The sequence below is a fragment of the Notamacropus eugenii genome, chromosome 4 (assembly GCF_028372415.1).
Source record: "Notamacropus eugenii isolate mMacEug1 chromosome 4, mMacEug1.pri_v2, whole genome shotgun sequence".
Taxonomy (NCBI): Eukaryota; Metazoa; Chordata; class Mammalia; order Diprotodontia; family Macropodidae; genus Notamacropus; species Notamacropus eugenii.
Window position 1 is genome coordinate 106,727,780 of NC_092875.1, and position 23,513 is coordinate 106,751,292.

General features: G+C 44.3%; 1 protein-coding gene across 4 annotated transcripts in view; it reads left to right on the top strand.

The window, feature by feature from the left end:
* The first annotated feature begins 283 nt into the window (after nt 1–283).
* NDRG1 (N-myc downstream regulated 1) overlaps nt 284–23,513 on the top strand; it is a 76,432-nt gene continuing 53,202 nt past the window's right edge. Inside the window, exons 1-2 of one of the 4 annotated variants that reach the window (XM_072603009.1) lie at nt 284–441; nt 22,345–22,423. In XM_072603009.1, the coding sequence (XP_072459110.1) occupies nt 22,361–22,423 (63 nt within the window). In that variant the 5' untranslated portion in view covers nt 284–441; nt 22,345–22,360. Of the gene's footprint in view, nt 442–21,953; nt 22,020–22,344; nt 22,424–23,513 lie in introns of those variants that run through there. The other 3 variants (XM_072603007.1, XM_072603008.1, XM_072603010.1) reach the window with 3 other exon arrangements.

A 23,513-nucleotide genomic window follows, 5' to 3' on the forward strand; every position in this document is an offset into this window, starting at 1 on the left:
GGCACCCCGGCAGCCGAGGACGGTGGAGGCGCGCACGTCCCCCGCTCCCGGAGGGTGGAGGCGCGCTCACACACGCGCTCATGCACACGCACACGCACACGCGCCGCCGCCCCTCGGCTGCCAGCGGCCCCAGGGATCCGCGCCCCAGCCCGGCCGCCTCCCCTCGGCTGCTCGGCTCCTCCGCTCCGCGCTCACTCGGCCTTGCGCAACAGGCGGCCGCGGCTCGCGGAAGGAGGCGGAGGAGGAAGGGGGCGGGCCGAGGCGGGGAGGGCGGGGCCGCAGCGGCTATAAAGCGTCCCTGGCCGGCGGGCGCCGGACATAAACAAACCTCGCCGTGGGCGCGCGCTTGCTCCGTTCCCCACGCGTTCGGGCTCCGCGTTTCCCGGCCGGACGCGAAGCGAGGGCGCGGCTGGGCGGCTTCCCTTGGAGCCTCTCCCCCAGGTAAGGCCCCGTTCTACCACGTGGGCCGAGATGGGGAGCCCGCCGTGCGCCCGGGGCGCCGCGGGACCCTGGGGTGGGCGGGGCGCCGCGCTCCTCGGGTGGCTTGATCCCGCGGGGCGGGGGTGGCAGGAATCGGGGTTTGACGGGGAGGGGGACGGGAGATTCTGGAGGTGAGAGACGAGGGCTTAAAGAGAAGGGCGTGCTCCGTCCAGGCCCTCTGGGGTGAGCCCCCCAGGGCGGAGGTGGGAACTGAGATCCCACCTCCGGGCGTCTGCGTGCCGTGGGCGTGTGAGTGTGAGTGTGTGTGAGTGTGAGTGTGAGTGTGTGTGTGTGAGTGTGTGTGAGTGTGTGTGAGTGTGTGAGTGTGAGTGTGGCTGTGAGTGTGAGAGTGTGAGTGTGTGTGAGTGTGTGTGTCAGTGTGTGAGTGTGAGTGTGTGTGAGTGTGTGTGAGTGTGAGTGTGTGTGTGAGTGTGTGTGTGTGAGTGAGTGTGTGTGTGAGTGTGTGTGTGTGTGAGTGTGTGTGAGTGTGTGTGTGAGAGTGTGTGTGAGTGTGTGTCAGTGTGTGTGTGAGTGTGTGTGAGTGTGAGAGTGTGTGTGAGTGTGTGTGTCAGTGTGTGTGTGAGTGTGAGTGTGTGTGAGAGTGTGAGTGTGTGCGCACGTGAGAACGGGAAGGGTCGTGAACACCTGGCCCTGGTTCCGTGCCCAACTTCCCAGCTGGCGCCTCTGCCTGGGGGCTTCGTGCGCGACGTGGGCGCGTCCCTGGTCTGGGCCAGAGGAGGGAGGCGGGTCAGTGTAGACCAGGAGCCCCGAGGAGGGCCCCTCCTCTCAGGGACCCCTTTCTCTTGCCCCTCCTCCGAGACCAGGGAAGGGGGGAGTGTGTGGGCGTGGGTGTGATGCCCACTTAGGGGGAAAAAGGGACTGCGACAAAAGGGTCGGACCGTGGGCTTCTGCCTCCGGCTTGGGTCTGGGAGGTGGAGGAGAGAGAGGGCAGACCGAGGGTGGGTGTGGGTGGCGGCCCTTGGGGCAGTGGGGACTTTGACATAACCGGGGTGGGGGTCCCTGGGGGGCCCGATCCCTCACCCCTAGCCCCCCTCCGTCCGGCCGACCCCTCCCGCTTACAAGTAGTGCAAACAGCTGGCACCGCGCAGACCCTTGTGCCAGTCTTGGTTCGGCCTCTGTGGCCGAGGCCGGGCTAGGTAGGAATTAGCGACGTGGTGCCCTCTCGAGCCCGTTGTGTCCCCTTCGGGGCTGGTCTGCGCGCGTGGGGTAATTAGGAAACAGGAGCAGGGCTTGAGGAGATGCAGTTCTGCCCTCTTGCTTCTGAGGTTGGCATGGGAGGGCCGAGGAGAAGAACCCAGGACTTGGAAGTCGAGGCTGCTTGGGTTCCCTGTCTGTAAATCCTGAGCCTGAAATGCCCCGCTTCTGCTCCGACCACTGACCTCCCTGGCTTTTCTGGAGTCCTGACAACAAAAATCCCGCCTTCTACAAGCAGCCTTTCCCAGCCCGTCATCATTCGGGGGCGCTCTCTGTTTTCTTATTTATCCTGGACATTATTTGCTTTGTGTGTATTTATTTGCCTGCTGCCTCCCGGCACATAGTAGGAGATTCATAAATGTTTAATTGATTAAAGTGAGGGGCTTGGACTAGATCAGGCTTTCTCCAGGGACCTCTGAGGGTTAAGGGATAGATCTCAGGGAGTCTATGAACTTGGAAAAGAAAAATTAAATACATCTTTATTTTCACTAACTCTTACCTGAAATACAGAATTTTCAAAAACACTAATTATTTTTAAAAAACTTTTTTCTGAGAAAGGGTGCAGGGGTTTCTCTAGGCTGCCAGGTTTCAGAGAGGGTGGTCCATGGTCCTAGTAAGGTTAAAAACCTCTGATGATGGCTTTCAGTCCCTTCCAACTCTAAATTCTGAATTTTCAGGGTGCTGTGTTAATCTCTGGGGAGACTGTAGAAAAATGACACCCCTGAGCTCTCTGGCTCTGGGTAGATGGCTAATTGTTTTCTTCTTTCCTGGGGTTGACTCAGTGAGGGAAGGGTGGGTGGAGCTTTCCTTCTCTGACCCCCTGTCTTCCTGAGGACTGGGGAGACAAATTAGAGGCACCCTGTAGCTTTCTGGCTTTCTCTTTCTTGAACATCTTTGAGTTAAGAGCTTACTTGCCTTGTGATTTTAGGGAATGTATTTCTTAGTCAGTTTAAATAGTGTGTCAGGGTTCTGAGTTATTTCCCCTCTACCTTTAGAACAGCAGCAGCTCAGAAGACCAAAAGTACCTCCCACTGGGCCGAGCTGGGGTTTGTGCCTGTGGAGTAAAGGACATTTCCTTTATCTTCATTGCTTGTTAACGACATCTGCCACGGTCCTCATTAGGCACTGAGAAGGCATTGGCCAAAATTATCATTCCCATTTTACAGATGAGGAAAACAGACTGAACTCTAGTGACTCACCCAGGGTCTCACAGCAAGGGCTTATAAGAGCTACAACTCATACAGTTTTCCTGACACCTAAGTTCAGTAATTGTTTTTTTTCCCCTAAAACCATAACCCCCAGTCTACCTGGTATAATTTCTCATTTTTCTTGGCCTGGGCTGGACTGGATGACCTCTAGGGTGACCTGACTTAATCAATTCTGTGCTACAGAGGGCAGTTGAAAGTGAGACTTTTTGAGTCCCGGTATATAATAAATTCAATGGCAGAACATAAGACTCAAGATGGTGGAGCTGGAAGGAATTCTTAGAATTTAGAATGTTAGAACGTTGCATGTTCTGTACCAAATATTATTATTAATAACAGCTAGTATTTATATAGCGCTTCGTGCTTTACAATTATTAATTTATTTGATCCTCACAACATCTCTGGGAGGTGGATGCTGTTATTAACCTCATTTTACAGATGAGAAAACCGAGGCAGGCAAAGGTCAAGTGACGTGTCCAGAGTCTGGTCACACAACTAGCAAGTGTCAGGGATCAGATTTGAGTCTAGTCTTCCTGACTTCAGGCTCAGGACTCTTTTTAACTGCTCCATCTAGCAGCCTCCTGGAAAGATAAGGAGGTTGAACCACATAAGGAGTTCTCAAACCTTTTTGATGGTAAGGACCTTTCTTACAGCTGAAGCCTATGGATCTCTTCTCAGAGTAATGTTTTTAAGTGCATAAAATGAGGGCCATAGTATTATAAATGCAGCCAAATATGTTGAAGTAGGAATAACTCCAAAGCATAATATAAAATAAAAATAAAATAAAAATAGTTGTCGAAATATTTTTTAAAGTTTAAGGATTTCGGGGTAAGAATTCCTAGACCTGACCAGATAATCATTTGAGTTTGTCTCTGTCTCTCTTTTAGAGGCAATCTGGGTTAAGTGACTTAGCCAGAGTCGCACACTTAGTAAGTGTCAGGGACTTGCCCAGGGTGTCTCTGCCAGGTGTCTGAAGCTGGATTTGAACTCACGTCCTCCTGACTCCAGGGCTTGTACTCTCCTCTTGTACCAGAGAAGGAAATGGCAAACCACTTAAGTATTTTTGCCTCATGGGGTCATGAGTTGGACACAGCTCAACAACCACAATTAAGCTATTTAAAATCCAGCCAAGAGAATTGGGAAGGGTTTCATGTAGAAGGTGGTGTTTGGGTGGAGATGTAAGAACCACTCAGGATTGTGTTAGGCAGAGGTGAGGAGTGAGTGCCTACCAGGCATGTGGCAAAGAGCCAGCATGAAGGAAGATTCAGAGAAAGGAGATGAAGGGCTGTTAGAATCATCAGGAAAGCCCATTTGACTGGATGGTAGAGAATATGGCCCTCTATGGAAGAGATTATGAAAGGTACCAACATATGGAAACGCACCTAGGAGGTTCCTGGATGGGATCTGACCCCAGGCCACTACCTTTAAATAAGGAAGTTATCCATCCAAAGTCCCTGAGCAGGGTGGGGGAGGAGGGATGAAGAGATAGGGTGTAGAACCTAAGTTTTTTTTTCTTTTTTTAAGATATTATTTTATTAAAAACTTATTATTAAACATCAACATAAGCTGTAGTTGCTTAGTAACTTTTTCATATGTTAGTTAATTTAAATGCATAAAATTTGCTAATGCACATTCTCTAAGTCCTTTTCTGAACCTTCTGTCATTCTCATTCACTTTTTCTTTTTTTAAAAATAAATTTGTTTCAACATTTAAAATTAATTTGTTTTCAAGATTTACTTTTATAAGATTTTGTGTTCTAAATTTTCCCTCCTCCCTAAAACAGCATGCAATCTGGTAGAGGTTATACGTGTACAATCATATTAAACATTTCCACATTAGTTATGTTGTGAAAGAAGAATTAGAAAAAAAGGGAAAAATCATGAGGATAAAAACAACAAAAAAAGGAAATTTTATGCTTCGATCTTTATTCAGACTCCATAACTCTTTCTCTGGATGTGGATAGCATTTTTCATCATGAGTCTTTTGGAATTGTTGTAGATTGTTGCATTTGTGAGAACTAAGTCTTATTAGAGTTGATCATAGAACAGTGTTGCTGTCACTGTGCACACTGTTCTCCTGGTTCTGCTCACTTCTCTCAGCATCAGTTCATGCAAGTCTTTCCAGGTTTTCCTGAAATCCTTCTGCTCCCTATTGCTTATGGAGCGATAGTATTCCATTACATTCATATACCCCAACTTGTAGAACCTAGGTTTTCTGAGTTGTCCAAAGTCAGACCTGGCATTAAAGCCTTGCCATTTGTCACACTGATCACTTGGGATGGAAGGTTAACACATCTTTTCCTTTTCTGATAATAATTTTTCCTTTCATCCCACTCTGTTTTGCAGAGTGGGTGTGTAGACATTAATAGTGATAGAAATCTAATTTTTGTGAGGCTCCCAAGAGATCAGGGGAAGGTGTTGGAGAGGAATAATCTAAATCATACATTCATCACAGAAACAAACTGGATGACAGTGGGAGAGGCTGGGAGGGGGTGTGGGTTAGTAGGATTCCAGTTGCCCTTGTGATGGAAAGAATTCTAGCCAGGACTGTTTGCCCTTTAATTAAAGAAACAAAACAAAACAAAACTTAGGGCATGTGACCTGAAACACACCCACTGGGAAAGAAAGATGATATTGTCTGATAATGGCCTTCACGAAGGCCAAGCTTGCTTGGAAAGAACCATAAAGGCATGAGTTAAAGATTTTGTACCTTCTAGATGCCCAAGATATTCAACATTGGAAGTCCTTTGATTTGGAGATGGCAGGGAGCTTAGAACAGACAATGTTTGGAGCTGGAAAGTGATCTTAAACCTGTGTTGGAACATACATTGTTACCATTTGCAACATTGAACATAGGGAATTGGAAGGGTTCTACAGAGAGGACCATCTACTAAGACCATCTCCTGCTTGCCCCTAAACAGTAATCCTTTCTCCTACCTACGTGACTCCGAGAGGATGTGTTCCTGGTCCTTGAAAGTCTATTTGTGTAGGAGGGAGATTTAAGCCTTTTCAGTTTGCCTTAAGGGGCAGAGCGTGGAGCTATGAGTGAAAGTTAGAAAAGAGCAGATTAACCTAGAAGGGACCCCGACCACCCCCCAAAAAAACCAAACAAACTTTCTGATAAATTGAGCTAACTGAAAATAGAATGGGCTTGCCTCCAAGGGAGTGGGTTGTCCCCCTTCCAGGAGGCTTTCCAGCACACTAGATACCTATTTGTCGGTGCTGTTACAGTGGGGATTGTTTTTAGTTAAGGCTTGGACTAGATTGCCCCTGTGGTGTCTTCGAACTCCAAAGTTCTGTGATTTGTGGTGGTCTAGGCTCTCAGAAAAACTGTTCATCCTCTCATTTGAACTATAGGGAACTGGGGCCCAAGTGACTGGTTTAAGGTATCCTGCCTAGTAAATAGGTGGGATTGTACTTCTTTTCCTTAACTCTAAAATTTGATGCTATTAAATACCAACTTGACTTGATATTTTACTCCTGGAGACTAGCCAGACCTATACTGTGTGTTTTCCTTACGTGGACCATAGCAATGACTCAACTACTCTGCAGAGCTTGAGGAATGTTTTGGATATTTAAATGCAAAGGGTGTTTTTCTGACCTGAATCTCTTTCAGTTTTTTATTTGATGGAAAGAGCCTTGTTGATAATCTGCTTTGAGAGGCCTCTCAGTAAGCCAGGATCCTCTTTATCTGAGAAGTAAGTCTTAGAGATTCTTCTAACTCCTGTTCTGGTTTCCCTGACACCCAGTCTGGCCTGAGGCCTGCCCATTTGTGGTTTTGCTTCCCTTTTCCCTGATATATCTCTGGTGAAACATGTAACCGAGAATTTAGTTAGTATGTGCATTTAGTATTGGAAATACTGAGTACTTCAGAATACAGTTTGTAGAATTGGGAGACTGGTATTCGGCCTTGCCTTGCTGTGAGGTGCTGGGCAAGCCACCCGAAGACTCAGTTTCCTCATTTATGAAATGGGAATTATAATACTTGAACTGCTTACCTCATGGGACTCTCCCAAGGATCAAGTAAGAAAATGGATATAAATTGTTTGGGGGGAGGGGGATGAAGTATACTTATATAATCATAAGCAGTTATAATGAAATTTAAACCAAAAGGAATATAAACCCAGTAATTGCCCTCAAGAAAGTTATAATCTAGTAGGGAACGCAAGTCATAGATACTTAAGTGGATTTTTGATTTCATCTACGTGGATATTCCCTTCAATGAAGCATCTTTCAAACCGTCTGTACCTGCCTATTCTTTATGACTTGTCTATGTCTTCCCATAAACTTTCTGCATGGAATCCAACCAAACCTTCCTTGATTTTTCCTAATTTTGGAGAAAAGGGGTAGCCTTTGCAGTCCTTAGGCCATCCAGCCATGTACTCTCACTGTTGTCTCTTCCACCAGGCCATCCTTTCCCACTTATGCATTTCTCTGAGATCGAGGGATGAATTCTTCAAGTTCCCTTTCTGCCCACACCCACTCCGCCTTTCTTCAGTGCCTAGTGGATTGGACTATGTTTTAGTTCTTCAGAGACTGTCAGATTCCATGACTCACAGCCATATAACAGCAGGAAAATATTAGTATTTTCAAAAGTGAAGTTTTGTTACTGGCTGAAGCTTGGGGTCATTCAGAGAAACTTAGTGATTTCCTGAAGGCCATCCTGCTTTCCCTTCTATTCCCTCCCTCTCCATTCCTCCCCACCCCAAAGGTATTTGCTATTACAGAGGAGAGTCTCAGAGTCCAAATTAAAGAAGAATTACTCCATATGTATGGTGAGGTCTCCCAAATGCTTCTTTGGACAGATAATGGTTTGCTGGTTGTTTCAAGCCTACTAGAACATTGAGGAGCATCCTGGAACAGATCCATAATTACTCAAAAAGGGTATGGTCTAACCATCCACACAAGAAAATCAAGTGGATGGAGAACCATCAGTGGTCAAGGTCATGCTAAACTTTTGTGTGTGTCCTTCGTTGCCCAAGAAGACCATGCCGTCAGAGAAATGATGACATGACTTGCACTTGACTTTGTTTTGAGTGAGGGAGGGCTTTGCAGGTCACCAGTCTCACTTCTCCTCCAGAGGCATCTGAATCCAGTGACCAGATATTCCTCAGGATGACTGGAGATGACCCAGGATGAGGCAGCAGTTAGGATGAAGTGACTTGCCCAAGGTCACACAGCTAGTGAGCGTCAAGTGTATGAAGTGAAATTTGAACTCAGGTCCTCCTGGCTCTAAACCTTTAAATGGACAATGGATAGAACTTGTTTATCAGAGTATATATATGTCATATACAAAGAATATAAACATTTATGCAAATAACTATAATACAAAACAAAATATGATCAGAGCCATAATGGTATGGCAGAAAGAACTGTGGCCTTGGAGCCGAAGACCTGGGTTCGTATCCCTGTGATACTTGTTACCATTGTAACTTAGCCTTTCAGGGCCCTTAGTTTCTTCATCTGTAAAATGAGGAGTCAGGATAAATGTTCTCTATAAGCTCTGTGATCTGTATGTATGTTGGATCCTTTTCCAAATAGTCTCTTCTTTTTAATGCATACTTATTATACCTTTAAAGGAAATCTTTCTGTTACAGTGAGTGGCATTATAGCCCAGGGGCAGATGCAGGTTCCAAATAAGTTTTTTTCCTACCATGCCCTACAGTAGTAACACTGGCATTGTTCATAGGATTACAGTGAATTCTCCAATAGCCACTGGGCACATGATTGCCCAGGTCTCAAGTTCGGGGAATAGCCGTCCTGCAAACTAAAAAGCCCTTCGTTTCCCTGGTGGTTATCCTTCGAGTCCCCTCTGCTCCAGTGTTTCCATGCCAGGAAAAACCTCAAGCCTGCCAAAATACCATCTAGACAAAAAGACCTGCTGCAAGATCCAGGAACTCAGCAGAGGAGAAAAGGTGGGTGGGGTGCAGGGCCCTTCCCTCTGTCCCCTGCTGTGAGCAGAACAAGTTCTCTTTCCCTTGCTTGGTTCACTGCCACATTTACGGCAGGAGGGGTCTTTCTCCCAGCCCTGATAGTCTGGGAATGTGCAATCAGTTGCTTTCTGTGGGCCCAGTAATACTGTACTGCCATGATCCTGACATGTTCTCCATCCTCTGTAACTGCTAATGGTTCTGCAGGCTGAACTTCCCGAGGAGAGGGGCCATTTTTTTTTTAAAGTATAAAATAAACCTTTGAGAATTACAGATCTTACCTAGAGAAGTTTGCAGATACATACATATTTGCCTTGGACAAATATTGAATTAACTCTTCTAAACTCAGCCTGGAATCCTAATTTTCTCTGGCACCAACTAGCTGTGTAAATAGGAAAGTTGGTGCTCTAGGCCTTGTTTTTCAATCTGCAAAATGTGGAGATTGGACTGGAGGACTTGAACAGAGGCAGCTAGATGGTATTCTAAGCTTAGAATCCTGAGTTCAAATCGAGCTTCATATACTTCCTAGCTGTGTGACTGTGGACAAGTCACTTTACCTCTGTTTGCCTCAGTTTCCTCATGAGGAAAATGGGGATAATACTATAGCACCTCCATTCCAGGATTATTGTGAAGATCAAATGCTATAATATTTGTAAAGTGCTTAGTACAGTGCCTGGCACGTAGTAAGCTCTATATAAATGTTAGTTATTATTTACAGGGCTCCTTCTAGCATTAAGAAGTTACTGTGTCTTCTCTAATTGCCTCACTGTCCCCTTCAGATAATAGTATTTCTTGCTGTTAGCTTCCTTCAAAAGTCAGGTTGGTCCATGAGAGCCTTTCCCCATGCTCCTAGTGGTTAAATGTTCCCTCCCTCTTCAAATGCTCTTGTAGTTACAGGATTAAATGTAGTACCACCTATTAAAAAGTATAATCTGGCTTTACTAGACTGTAAACTCTGGCACTAGACCCATGCTTTATCCAATACAGGTGTCCTGCCAGGAGACCAGGGCCTGGCCTGTCTGATTCTTGCCTCTCTACCCTCCCTCCCTTCCTCCTTTGCTTAAGGAATCCAATCAGCTTTGGCATTGCTAATGGAAAGGTCATGTCCAGCCTAGTGCCCACATGTGGGTCAGTTTCCAATCCTGCCATTGACGAGACCAAGAGTTCTTAACCTGAGGCCTATGAGCTTATTTAAAAAAAAAATAACAAATTTCAATATAATTGATTTCTTTTATAATTTTCTGTATTTTATGCATTTTAAAACATGATTCAAAGAAGGGATCCATAGGCTTCATTAGACTTCTAAAAGGCATTCATTCCACAAAAAAAGGTTAAGAAGAACCTTTGGGCCTTAACCTGTACCTGGGGTATACCAACCAAACTTCCCCACCCCCTGTAGATTTCATATAGGAAATAAAGGACATCTATTTTTTTCAGATTTTAGCATTTTCATCTCAATGATTTAAAAGCATTATTCTGAGAAGAGGACCAGGACATGTAAAAAAATTTAAGGAACAACACCTCCCCCTCCTGCACTTTAATAGATTGTAAGCTTCTTGAAGAGGGGAATTTGGTCACTTCAATATTGATAATTCTCCAAAGGCCTGGCACATAGTGGCTGCTCCTTGAATTCAGAAACCCCCATCTTCGTGGAAAGGGCACTCCGGTCAAAGCACCTAGTTGGAGTTTTGAATTCTGGCCCTGCTTCCACTACTTGGTTGACCCCTGCGCTGGTCCCCGTAACTTGTCTGGACTCCATCTGTAAAATGAGGTTGGGCAGGGTAGATTTTTAAGATCCCTTTTCAGCTCTGAATCTATGCTCCTTTGAACCAAATGACCCAACCACGGGGCTTTGCATACAAATTCAATAAAAGATAAATTCAATAATCAGTAGTAAACAATGCTGGTTGTTGTGACCATTATCCAAGTAATCTAATCCCATTATAGTGAATAGGACATAAATTTCATTACGGGGAAGATAAATCGCTGTGGGGGAGGGGCCGTAGAGTTTTTTTTGTGATGGAATTTACTTTGGATGTTTTTACAACCCTTAGCAAACTTCACTCAGCTACTAATTAATTACTGTGTAATAACTAAGTAGTAATTGTTTCTCTTTTACCCAGGAACCCTGAGGGTCTTCCCCTTCTAGTTTGATTTTTTTTTGATTAAAGGGGCCTTCCCTTGAGTAACCACTTAAGGAAGCCTTTTCATTGGATGGGTGTTATCTCACTCAAAGTGAGAATGTGATAAGACCTTAACCTGAAAAAGCCAGTGTCTCCCATTGCATCCTGGGCCATCTCCACTCGTCCTGATGAGTATCATGCCACTGGACCCAGATGGCTCAGAAGAAAGTGAGGTTGGTGACCTTGTGCAGCCCTCCTTCACTCAACTTAAAGTCAACTGCTGCAAGTCATGTCATCATCTTGATGTCATGGTTCTCTTTGAAAACAAAGGATACACCCAACAGCAATACTTTAAATACACCCTCACCACCCTCACTCCCCAAACTTTTTTTTGAAAGGGAAACACTTTTCACCTAACAGATAACAGACCCACACCCTCTATCAGTGGTTTATGTAAGAAAGTGTTTAAAAGTCTGGTTGCCAATGTTCTTCTAGACTTGGGGCCAAGAAGCTGCAGCTTGATGCAGTCTCTCTCAGCTAGCACTGGTCAGACAAGTAGAGACTCTTCTCTCCAAAGTGAAGCAGCAGCTCTGAGGCCTTGCAGTTGATATGATTAACGCTGGGCTTGGCTCTCCATTTTGGGGAGGAAGAAGAAGAGGAAGAGATGGTAGATTCAAATAAGATGGAATAAGTGAACAGGATTTAAAAATCCATCTTCTGAAGAGCCCACTCACCTCTCATGGACTTCAGCTGCTCTGATGCCTATCAGTAGGGGTGAAAAACAGCTGGGCTGTGGCCACCAGGAAGAACTCAGTGCTCTATCAATGATGAACTTTCCAGTAAACTTTCTCACTCTGTCCCTGTTCAGTGGGCCCTTAGGCCTCCCCCAAACCTCTGTAGCCTTATCAATCCTCCACCACCCACCAAGTCTTTTATCTTAACAGCCCAAATGTAAGTAACCTTCTGTTCTTTGCCTATGGTGGTTTTAAAAAATAGTTAAAAGATTGTAAGAAGTTGTGGAAGAAAACAGAAAGGATGGGAGGGAAGCAGTGATGCTAAAATGCCATTCCTTGTTGAGACTTGAGAGTTCTTGTGAGGTAGGGGGAGTGGAAATGGCTTGTACTGATTGAGGATTGAGAATCCCATCCCACTTTTAATTACTGGCCTTAGGGACAATGTGCTCACAGTACGTACGAGTGTCCTGTGTGGGAAGGAGGCAGGCATTCACAGCTGGAGGGAGCTGGGGGAGACCAGTAGTCATTTCCTTAAACCAGGAGAGTCTTGTGACTCTTTCCTTATCTGTGTGATTTCATGTAAGTCTCAGTTTTGCTCTCTGAGAAATAAGAAATAAGATTCTCATAAATTGTAGGATTTGGAACTGGAAGATAACTCTGACTTTTTGATTCGAGGCTTTTCATCTTAAATGTGAGAAATTCTTCTTCCAGAATTTTGATGATTCCGTGGTAGTGAGACAATAGAAGAGGAAAAGCAGCTAGGTGGTGCAGTCGATAGTGTTGGGACCTGAGTTCTGATTTAGCTTCAGACACTAATTAGCTGTGTGATCCTGGGTAAGTCACCTGTTTACCTCAGTTTCTCCAGCTTAAAATGGGGATAACAATAGTACGAAAAGTACTAAAGAATATAAGGACCTGATCAGCATCCTTTGGGTTTCTGTGTAGTCATCAGGGCTTCTGGTTTTTCCGTCTTGTGGTTCACAGCCTGGATCCTCCCAAGGACATGAGCAGGCTTGTCTGGAGTTCTTCCCCACCCAGCCATGTGGAAGCCAGCAACATCAGGGACTTAGAGAACACATCTTTTGGCAGAGTTCATGTTTACCATCCATCTCTTCCACCCTGGCATGAATAACTACAGTGGAATTCTGAGTTAGAATCCTCCCTCTGCCTGGCATTCCTAGTGGTAACCTTGGACAAGTCACTTTAATTTTTCTGGACTCAGTTTACTCCTGTGTAAAATTGGGGATAGGGTTAAACTGGAAAGTCCCATATATGATCCCTTCCAGGACTAAAATCCCTGTGACCCTGATCGTCATACATTATAGGGAAGACTGGCTTAATAATTATAATTGTCCTTGAATAGAATGGACTGGGGATAGTGAGTTCCCTGTCACTGAAAGTATGCAACTATTAGGGGTGCTCTAGACATAGCATATGACATGCTTTTTAGGTAAAAAGAGTTGGACTGGATGACCTGATGCTGTGTTTCATGTCATGTGTCTAGTCAAGACTCCCCAATCACACTACCTTATGTGAGAACTGGGGTCTCTATTATCACCCTCCTATCCCTTAGTTTACTGATGGACACAAAGAACCACAGGACCGTGGAATCTTTAGATACTCCAGGTTGGAATAAACTTGAAATCATCTTCAGCCAGCCCAGACACCTGAATGAAGGGTCATTGGTTGTTGTCAGAAAGCTTCTAAAAGATTGGTTTTCTGGCATGTTGTGGCCCAATAGTTCCCCAGGTCTCTCTTGGAGCCTGATTTTTCTGGACTTGATTTCCTCCTTTGTAAAATTAGGGGTGGAGCTAGAATAAAAAACCCTGTATATGATCCCTTCTGGGTCTGAAATCCAGGAAACAAGGGTTAGACTTGAGGTCCTTTCAAGCTACAAATCACAGCTATTGAGTCATAGGAAGGAAGGAAACAGAAACACATTGATATTAAGCAACTGCTATGTGCCCTGCACTGTGTGTGCTAAGCACTTTACTATTATTATCTCTTTGGATCCTAGGAGGTAGACACTATTATGAACCCCATTTTACTGTTGAAGAAGCAGGCAGATAGGGACTTGCCCAGGATCACAACACACCTAGTGTGTCTGAGTCTACATCTGAACTTGTCTTTCTGACTCCAGGCTCAGCGCTCTATCCACTGGTGCCACCTTGCTGCCTGCCTCAGAATATCCTCCTACATTCTGAATTGGAAGGACCCTCAAGGTCAACCAGTTCCCTACCCCAGTTAGGCACTTCAGTCAGTGATAATTGGTTGGCTGGTTTGGTGTCTAAAGGAATTTGACACAGGTTTTCTGGTTGAGTGAATAAAGTCTTGAGGTTTTCTGAGCAGTTCAAGCTCTCTGTTCCTTGTTCAGGTCTTGTTGGGCAAGACACACCTCTGAACAGTAGCTCTCCTGGGGTAAGCAACCCTTCAGAGCCAACATTCATTAACCTGGAGTTTGCCCCACTCTGAGTTGGGTCCCTGATGGAGGGATGGCAGGCACAGAGCCTTCCAGGTGGCTGTGTTATCTTTCTGGGCACCCCTGAGCATATGTACTTCCTGGGGCCCCTTGCAACTGATGTGTTCCTGATTGCTGATTTAGAGAGAACACAACTTAATTAAAAATAGTAGCCAATGTGGTTTTACTCAAAGGCAGCCAGTGGGGAGATTGGAGTTCAATGATAATAGCTAGCCTTTTTAAAATGCTTTCCAAATATCAGCTGCTTTTTTCCTCACAGCAGCCCTGTGTGTGCAAGGTGTAGGCTGTGTTCTCGTTTATCTCCACTTTACAGATGAGGAAACTAAGACAAGTTAAGTGACTTGCCCAGGGTCACACAGCTAGGAAGGTCTTCCTGATTCCTGTCCACTAGCATTCTCCATTATAATGATAATAATAGCTCCTGTCGTCTCTCCTTCTGCTACTCCTTCTTTCACTTCCTTATTTCGGTCAGTCCAACTACCATCTGCTTGTCTGCCCAGGCTCTTGGTGCTGAATACCGCAGATCTGTCCCTTAACTCTTCCTTCTCCTTTCTGAGGAGACTGTCAAGTTCTGTTGATTGCAGGTCTTTTAACATTCTTTGGAATCTCTTTATTCCCAAGGACCTGCCTGGGCTGTTGAGGTCTGGTTTCCTCAAGTGGTGGCCTTCCTCCAATCTTCTGCCACTCTAAAGTCAACAAGACTTCTTACGTGCCAAGCCTTGGGCTGGTACAAAGACAAAAATGGCAGCAAGTATGCTGGCATGTACTTATATGTTTGTGCAAAAAACAAAGACAAGAACCTCCATGAAGCAGTTACTACCCACAGTTAAAGATGAGGAAACAGGCTCAGAAAAGTTAAGGGACTTGGCCTTATTAAAGGGATGGAGTTGTTTTTCCAAGCAAGTAAAGGTCAGAGCAGGATTTGGCATCCTACTGTCACACCTTTCCACCTTAAAATCATGCTAATTCCTGTGTGTTCCATGCTTCAGCTAGTGTTTTCCAAGCCCCAGGTCTTTCTGTTGCTGCTTATGTGTCAGATGTCCTCTGTCCTGCTCTAAGATGCCTCATGGCTTCTTGGCCTTCCATCCCTCCCTCCCATCAGTGGTAGTAATAATCTTTCTCCTGGGACTTTTGTTTATGCCTCTCTACTGAACTTGCCTTGTAATAAGTCTACATCTCTTAATAATATTAATAAACAACAAGAAAACATCTCATTCCCATTCTTTCACCCTGAACATCTGGCTGGTTGCTGGTTCTTGTTCCATTTCCACAACATCCTATGTGACCGACCTCTTCTTAGCCACCATCTTTGTTCAGGCCTCTATCACTTACTGTCACAGCCTTCTAAATTGGTCTCCTTGACTCAAGTCTGCGCTCACTTTGGGGCATCCTCCTGCAGCCAAGTCTCCTCCTCAGTAAACTCACTATTGGGTCAAGGATAAAAAAGATAAACTCCTTTATTTGACTTAGCCTTTCATAGACTCTCCTTTTCATCCTTAAATAAAGCTGAAAGGTAGGTATCCTTTCCCAACCTCTACAACCTGGCCAGACTGGCTGTCTTCTTACAGGTTTAGAAATTCTGAGTCTGTGATACCTTTCTTTACCTTCTGCATACTTTCTGAAATAGTTCTGTTGCTTTTTAAGTTGGAAGGGAGCTTCCTCATCTAGTCCCACCGCTATTCGTAATTGTACATATTCATTCAACAAATCTTTTAATTAAATACCTGTTTTGTGTTTTGTACTGGGCTAACTTGTCTAGACCCTAGGGACATAATTCCTTTCCTCAGACATTCAGTACCAACCTTTATCTAATGCACAGTTCTCAGCTCTACGACACAGTCCCTGCCCTAATGCAGCTTAGTCTTAATAGGATAAGATGCAAATATTGATTACTGTAATATACAATAATAAAATAGGGATTCTAGGCTCTACAAGCTTACAGCCTAGTAGGGCAGAGAATGGGAATGAAACGTACAATGAATATGATGTGAGTCTTTCTTGTGATTGGATTTTTCCTAGAGGATTCTCACCACCTTCCTGGAAAGTCAGGCGGGACTAATGCAAAATTGGAAGCCAAGGAAAGAAGCCAAATCTGTGCAGGCTTCAGAACTGGAAGGGGCATTGGAGATAGACTCCCCAAGTGTGAGGGGTGGCAGGGAATGGCCTTAATCTTGGGGACAGAAATTGGAAAGATGAAGGACTTTCCTTTTTTGAAAGTCATATTTCTCACTTCTTAGGCATCATTTCTTGATTCCTTTCCCAGGAATGTCCATCTTAGGGAATCAATATTTGGGAGTGAAGGTGGGTAAGGAGAGAAGAATCAATGAAAAAATTATTTTGATTGTACTGTATATCACTCTTTTTTACCACTACCTGGTAAACTGAGTCTCAGAAGTTATACCAGGGCTTCTCATTCCAAAATCAGTGCTTTTTTTTCCCACTTGGATGGATTGCAAACCCATTTTAGATTTTTTAACCTTGTTCCTATCTTCTCCTAAGTTACCTATTAATTAGATTATAAACTCCTTGAGAGTAGGGGTAGATTGTAAATTCCTGGAGAGTAGGAACTATCTCTTAAGCTCTGGGGATACAGAAAACTTGACATATAGTAGGCCCAACATGTGTAGACCGGCTCCTGTCCCCAGATCTTTTAATATGTGGATACGACTGCCACACACGGTGAATGGCCCATCCATTATCCTTGGCTCTCTGCCTCCTCTTGTGGTCATATGTCTCTAATATATCCTTTATCTGCTTCTCCTGAACATTTTTGCTGATAACTTGTAGCATTCTCCTTACCACCACCGTGAATGAGTCTTGCTATTAGCTTTGGAGGGAACTACAATTTTAATGCTTTAGATACTGACAATAGATGACTTGCAGTCAAGTCAATAAGCATTTATTATTTATGAAGCATTTCCAAAATGCCAGGCACTCTGCTCAGTGCTGGGGCAACAAAGATCGGCACAATTCCTGTGGTTGCTGCGCCCAAGAAACTTGTTTTCTAATGTTGGTGACAACATACATATAACTTTATATATAAGATGGCGGTCTTGCAGCTCTTTGGCATCTGTAAGTTTGGAGAAAAAAGAGGGACTTAAGTGACATGTCCCCAGAAACACAGCAGAAGCAGGCCTAGGTAGAACCCAAGTCTTGCATATAATTCCTCCTACCCCCATCTCTCTTAAGTGGATTTTTGTTTGTTTTTTAGACAGTTCGCTGGAAACCCCTGTAGGATCCAAGCAGTGTGGATCACAAGGACTTTTTTTTTTTGCTCCTGAGGTCAAGGGGAATACCGATAGGCCCCCAAGTTTTGGAATGTCCCTGTGACTGTGTAGGCGAGGTATTCTGCTGGCAGGGCTCCATGACCATGGGCACGCTGACTTTGCAAAGCCCAAAGAGAAAAAAAATCTTTGAGTTTTCTTCTTCTTTTCCTCCCGTTCTCTGTCCATCCCACTCCCTTCCAACTCAACACCCCGTTCCCTTTTTTTCAATAGAAAAACTTGCCTATCCAGCACAAACTTTATTTGGGATGGTACTGGAGGACATCCTGAGAAATGAATGATGAAAAGTCAGTGGGGTTGTCTTGCTGGGGAAATGGGGCTGTGGATACATCAGTATGGAGGAGCCCAGCCCAGATTGTTTGTTTTGGGGGGGAAGGGAGGGGAGGTTGGGGAGAGTGTGAGCACACATGCATATACATGGTGTCCACTTTGGCATTCGTTTACTTTTCAGGGATTGGATTGAGATCAGGTTCTTCTGCCCCGGAATTGCTGAGATGACTTTACTTATCTGGGCATTCTCCTGGAGTTCAGAAGATTGTGCCACTAACAGAGATGACAAAAGGTCTAAGTTAGAAGGGGCCTTACTTAGAGTGGAGGATGATAGAGTTGGAAAGGACCCTTAGATGCCACTAGTTTATTACTTTCAATTGTGTACCTTGGGAAAGAATTCAATAGGCAAGTGATTTTAGCCTATGTCAAAACTCAGCCTTCAAGACCCCTACCTGAAGCTAAGCTCTTAAGGTTAATCAGTTAGTAAGCATTTATTATTTATTTGTTATGTATCTAATGGGTCCCAGGCGCATTTGGTGGGCTCTGGAGACAAACAGCAAACATACAGGCCCTGCTTTTAATTCGTACACATAAATGTATACAAAATACAGAGTAAATACAAAGAAATTTCAAGGAGAGAAGGCACAAGAACCTAGGGAAACCATGACAATAATAATAACAATAATAAACCAATAATTATTATGTTATTGTAATAGTGCCAGGGGTGGCACTAATAATAGTAGTGCCCCACCCCTGGATTGTAGACTATATTATAATAGGTTAATAGTTAACAATAACTACAAGTATAGTAATCTTATTAATTGTAATTAATAATAATAGATAACATTTATTTCATGCTTACAATGTGCCAAGCACTGTAATTTACACTTGACAACTTTACACTTTGCAAGTGCTTTGCACTGTCAACTCATTTGAGCCTTACAACTCTGGAAGGTTGGTGCCATTTTGATCCCATTTTACAGATGAGGAAACTGAAGCAAACAGGTCTTGACCTGCATTTGGATGTCCAAAAATGGAATGAGCTACTCCAAAAGGTAAAGAGGTCTTGAACAAGCTGAGTAATTCCCTGTCTCAGATATTCACTTCTGTACAAATTTTAGTAACTATCTGTAAAGTATATCTAGGGCTCTATGTTGACATGTGGCGCTTCATTTTACAGAGCTTAGAGTCTAGGGAGGCTGGGCAGAGATTTGGGAAAAGTAGAGCCACACTATTAATAACTGAGGGATTTCTGGAGTAGGATTTGAAGTGAGTTTTGAAGAATGGGTAGAATTTCAAGAGGCAGAAATTGGAATTTTGCCCATTGTTGGCATAGATGAGCAAAACCACAGTGAATGCAGTGAATGGAGGGAGGGGATAGTTTGAGACACAGTTTGAGAGATAGGATGGTGTGTTGGAGGGCCTTGAATGCCAGCATCAGGGGCTTAACTTCTGATGGGGAGGCAGCGGGGCAAGACGAGCATTTTAAGTGCCTGCTGTGTGCCAGGCACTTTTATTAAGCACTAGGAATAGAAATACAAGTTAAAAACGGAGCTTACATTCTAATGGGAGAGACAACGTAAGGGAGAGGTTGAGGTACCTGCTCAGAAATATGGTGGCAAGGTGCAGACAGAAGCACCGCCAGGAGGGAAATATGAAGCATGACTGATCTGGGCTTATCTCCTAAATGGAGGTCCCAGATAGGAACTCCCACTGGGAGAAGACCAGAATGGGGAGGGGAGTTCCCAGATTAGAAAATAGTTGAAGGTCAAGAGTCTAGAGGGGAGATATGGGAGAGAGTGGTGCTAACGTGTGCAGTTCAGTATCAGGGAGGTCCATGGGGAACATTAACATTGAAAGACCTGATTAGTCATTTACTAGCTGTCTGATTCTAAGCAAGCACTTTCCCTAATTTTTTTGGCCCTCTTTTTTCTTACCTATAAAATAAGGGCATTGCTTAGAACTCCTAAACTTTTGTTTATTCAGTTTATTTTCAACTTGAGCTCTTTTTTTTTCTCTCAAAACCTGCAGAGGAAAAAGAATAACGCGACATTCATTTGTTCCGAGTATGTAAGGAATCCTGCCTTTCTGGGGGTGGGGAGAGGATGAGAGTAGGCAGGAAAAAATTCACAGCAATTGACAACAAAAATATTTTCCCTTTCCCCCATGCAGCCCTCTCCCTCCCTGGATGGGATTAGTTTCCAGCAGAACCTAGCCTCTGTGGGTATCAGTTGTGGCAAGGGCGCCTGTTGGAACACAGGAGGCCTGATTTCTAGAACAGCCTCTGCCTCCTGGTAAAGCTGTGTGACTCTGAGCAAACCCATTCTCTTGAGCCCTTCGGGCTTTTGGTGGTGGTAGAGTTTTTTCCAGTTTTAACATGAGGTCACTGAATTAGATGATCTTTGAGAACACCCCCCAATTCCCCAAGCTCTGACCTTCTGTGTTTCTTGTTTGTAACCTAATGGCTCATGGTGGGGAGGGATGGCTAAGAACTGTTGGGAAGTCAGTCTTGGGGTTTTTTTAGTGTTTGTCTCTATCTCCCACTGGGGGGGACTAACTTCACCCTCTGTCAGGTGCCCGGACCAAAAGACCTGTGGCCATAAGTACTGAAAATGCCTCTTCTTTCACAGCTGGTAGCCTCCACTTCCCACTGTGCAGCAGATAACCATATTTAGACTTCCCTTGATGACTTGCATCTCAGGATATCTTCCTCCATTTCGGTTTCTTGCTTTTTAACCAAGGCAGTGATTCATAATCTGGGGTTCATGGTCTCTCAGGGGCTGTGTAGATTTCAAGGGGTACATGAACTTGAATGGGAAACAGATTCTCTTGCCCTCTTTCTCTTTGTCTCTGTCTTTGCCTCTGAATAGGCATAATCTTTTTTTTTGTGCTTATATACATATATATGTATATTAGAAAAAGGGAGTTTTCATGTTTACCAACCTATAACTGAAGTTTAGCATCTCCTTCAGTTATTTAGAGGGAAGGGGTCCATGGGCTTCAGCAGATTGCTCAGGGAGGTCCATGTTGCATATGAACCACTTAAACTTGCTGGGGTGAGTAACTTATGGCCCCGGAGGCCTTCTTGAAGTTTGGATTCAGTCAAAGGGCCACACATGAGGACCTAGAGGGCCATATGTGACTTTGAGGCCTCAGGTTCCCCACCCCTGAAAGCTTACTCATCCTCAAGGGTCCACTTCTCAATCTTTGTTTTTCCTCTCTCTCTCTCTCTCTCTTCCCTGTAGCTATATTGCCAAATTTGGGACTAGATAATATGCAGGCATATCCTACCTAAGTTATTAATTGGGCCTATTAGGTTAAGTAGTGCTCTACAGATCATTTAATTTATAAATCGTCTCTAGATCAGTTAATTCCCCAGGAACAAAGTTGAGCAGAAAAGAAACTGGAGACTTTTGAGTTGGGGGAGAAGCAGGGAACTTGAAGATTTTGGTTTAATATTTTAATGACATTGTAACTATACTTTGATCTTGGTGTACCTGTACTGACCTTTAAGCCTTGCTTCATCCATTCATGGTACAGTGGACAAAGTGTTAGATTTGGATCTTCAAGTTACTGGAAGAAGGTGTGAGTACGTAAGGGCATATGACCTTTTAGGCAAGATGCCTTAGCCTCTCTGGGCTTTGTAAAAAAAAGAAACTTGGCCTACTGTTCCTTCCAGTTCTAAAGCTAACTAATAAGTAAATAAATAATGAATGAAGTATGAATAGTCACTGGGTATACTCTTTGCAGAACCCTGTGTCAGGTACTGGGAGACTTAAAAAGGTGTATCAGACATGCCTGGCCACAGGGACGTTATGGTCTGTTAGAGAGAGGGTGTAGACAGGGATCTCTCTGCTAAATAACAGGCTGTTTTTTAAAGTTCCATGAGGGGACTTATGAGACAGAGGGAAGAGTCCTGTATTTGGAGTAGGAGGATGTTGGATGCTAAGCCTAGCATACCCGCAAGGTAGATAGGTTGACTTTTTAAGCCAACCCTTTCACCTTTTGGTGATAATACTTGAGTTCTTTGACTTATAGGGTAGTTATAAAGCCCAGCGGAGGGAACTTGAGTGAAAGCCCTTTGGGATAAGTATAAAGTGCTACACAAATGTGAGAGATTATGTTGGAGACTTTTCTGGTCCTGCACCACCCTCCTCTCCTCTCCCCCCTCCCCCACCTTTAATCCACAAAAACCATTACTTTATGAGTTAACAATGGGGACCTAAGGCATTATACAGTCACAGAATGTTAGAGTTGGTGAGGGCCCAAGATCAGTTAGTCTGGACCTTTCATTTTGCAGGTGATGGAAGCAAAGGTTCAGTAGCAGAAAGGAAACCTTACAGACCCTCTAGTCCAGCCGTCTCATTTTATAAACAAACCAAGCCCAGGGACAGGAATTGATCAACTTAATGATTGAGAACCAGAGCTCAGACTTGCTTCCTATGTGATTTCTGATACTTGTTTGCTAGCCCTGTCCTGTTAGGATGGGAGAGGAGTGAGGCCTATGAGTCTTCGTTTAGGGGTCTTTGGGCTCTTTACTCAGTGTACAACTTTCTGCTTGGGGGGAGAGGGGTAGTGAATAAAAGGGGGAAGCATCGCTAACTCTTCTTTTGGTGTTCATTCAGGTAACAGTCTGAGACCATGTCGAAGGACCTCCAGGATGTGGACCTTGCAGAGGTCAAGCCTCTGGTGGAAAGAGAAGAGGTAAGAAGAGCAAATGTGACTTTTCATCTTGGGCTCAGATTCTGCCCCAAGAGGTCATAGGTCGGCTCTTGGAAAGTTCAAAAGATGTCCTTTATGAGAAAGTGTAAAGTGATAAGTTCTGGAAATGGGAGTCCAGAGAACCAGATGTATGTTTGTTAATTGCCCTTTATTGTAGGAGTGAAATTAAACAAACAAAAAATGAGTGAATTCTGTAGAAAAAGCTACTTTGAGGTTGCCATTTTTAATCTAGCAGAGTCCAGCAGGAAGTATTTTTTATTAATTCCTTTCCTTGTTGCCCAGCAGTCTAAAGGAAAGTGCTAATTAGTAATAATCTGTAAAACTGACCACACAGTGGTATAGAAATGCTGAGCTGGAACAGGTCTCCGAGATCTAGGCCACTATCCAAAGCCTAAATTGCCACTGCGACATCTCCAATAATAAATGATTGTCCAGCTTTACCTTACTCCCGTTGCCACCAAAGTTGGATGATTTCAGGGAGGTTTTCTGCTCGTTGGTCGCTGGGACCAAGAAGAACGCATCTTCTCCTTCTTCCATGTGATGGCCCTTTGGATATTTGGAAACAGCCTTTTTATCACCACCACCCCCAGGTCTAACTTTTTTACCAGGCTGAACACCCTGAGTTCCTTTAGCCCTTCTTTTGAGGCAGGGTGTCTAGACCCATCATCATCCTGGTTGCCCTCTTCTGGGAAACCAACTTATCAATGTCCCTTCTTAGAAATGGGACATCTGGAGATTATTTCCATAGTTGATGTTTTATATTGATCTATCCCCCCACCCACCCCAGCCCAGCTGAATTACATTTTTCTCTTGATGGTTTCAGCCCCAATTGCAGCTTGTTGAAATGTTTTGTATCCTGGGGTATCTATCTCTATCCTAGCTTTGCCTCCTCATCGGAGTAGGCCATTTCTGTTGGAACCAATTATTCCTTCAGCCCCAGGGCCAAAGACAGTACCTCTGACCCCAACTTAGTGTCTTTCTGTCACATGCCACTAATCAGTCACAAGAGGGACAGAATATGAATGCTTCACGGTGACTCTAGCTCTGCTATTGAATATACAGCTTATTAAAT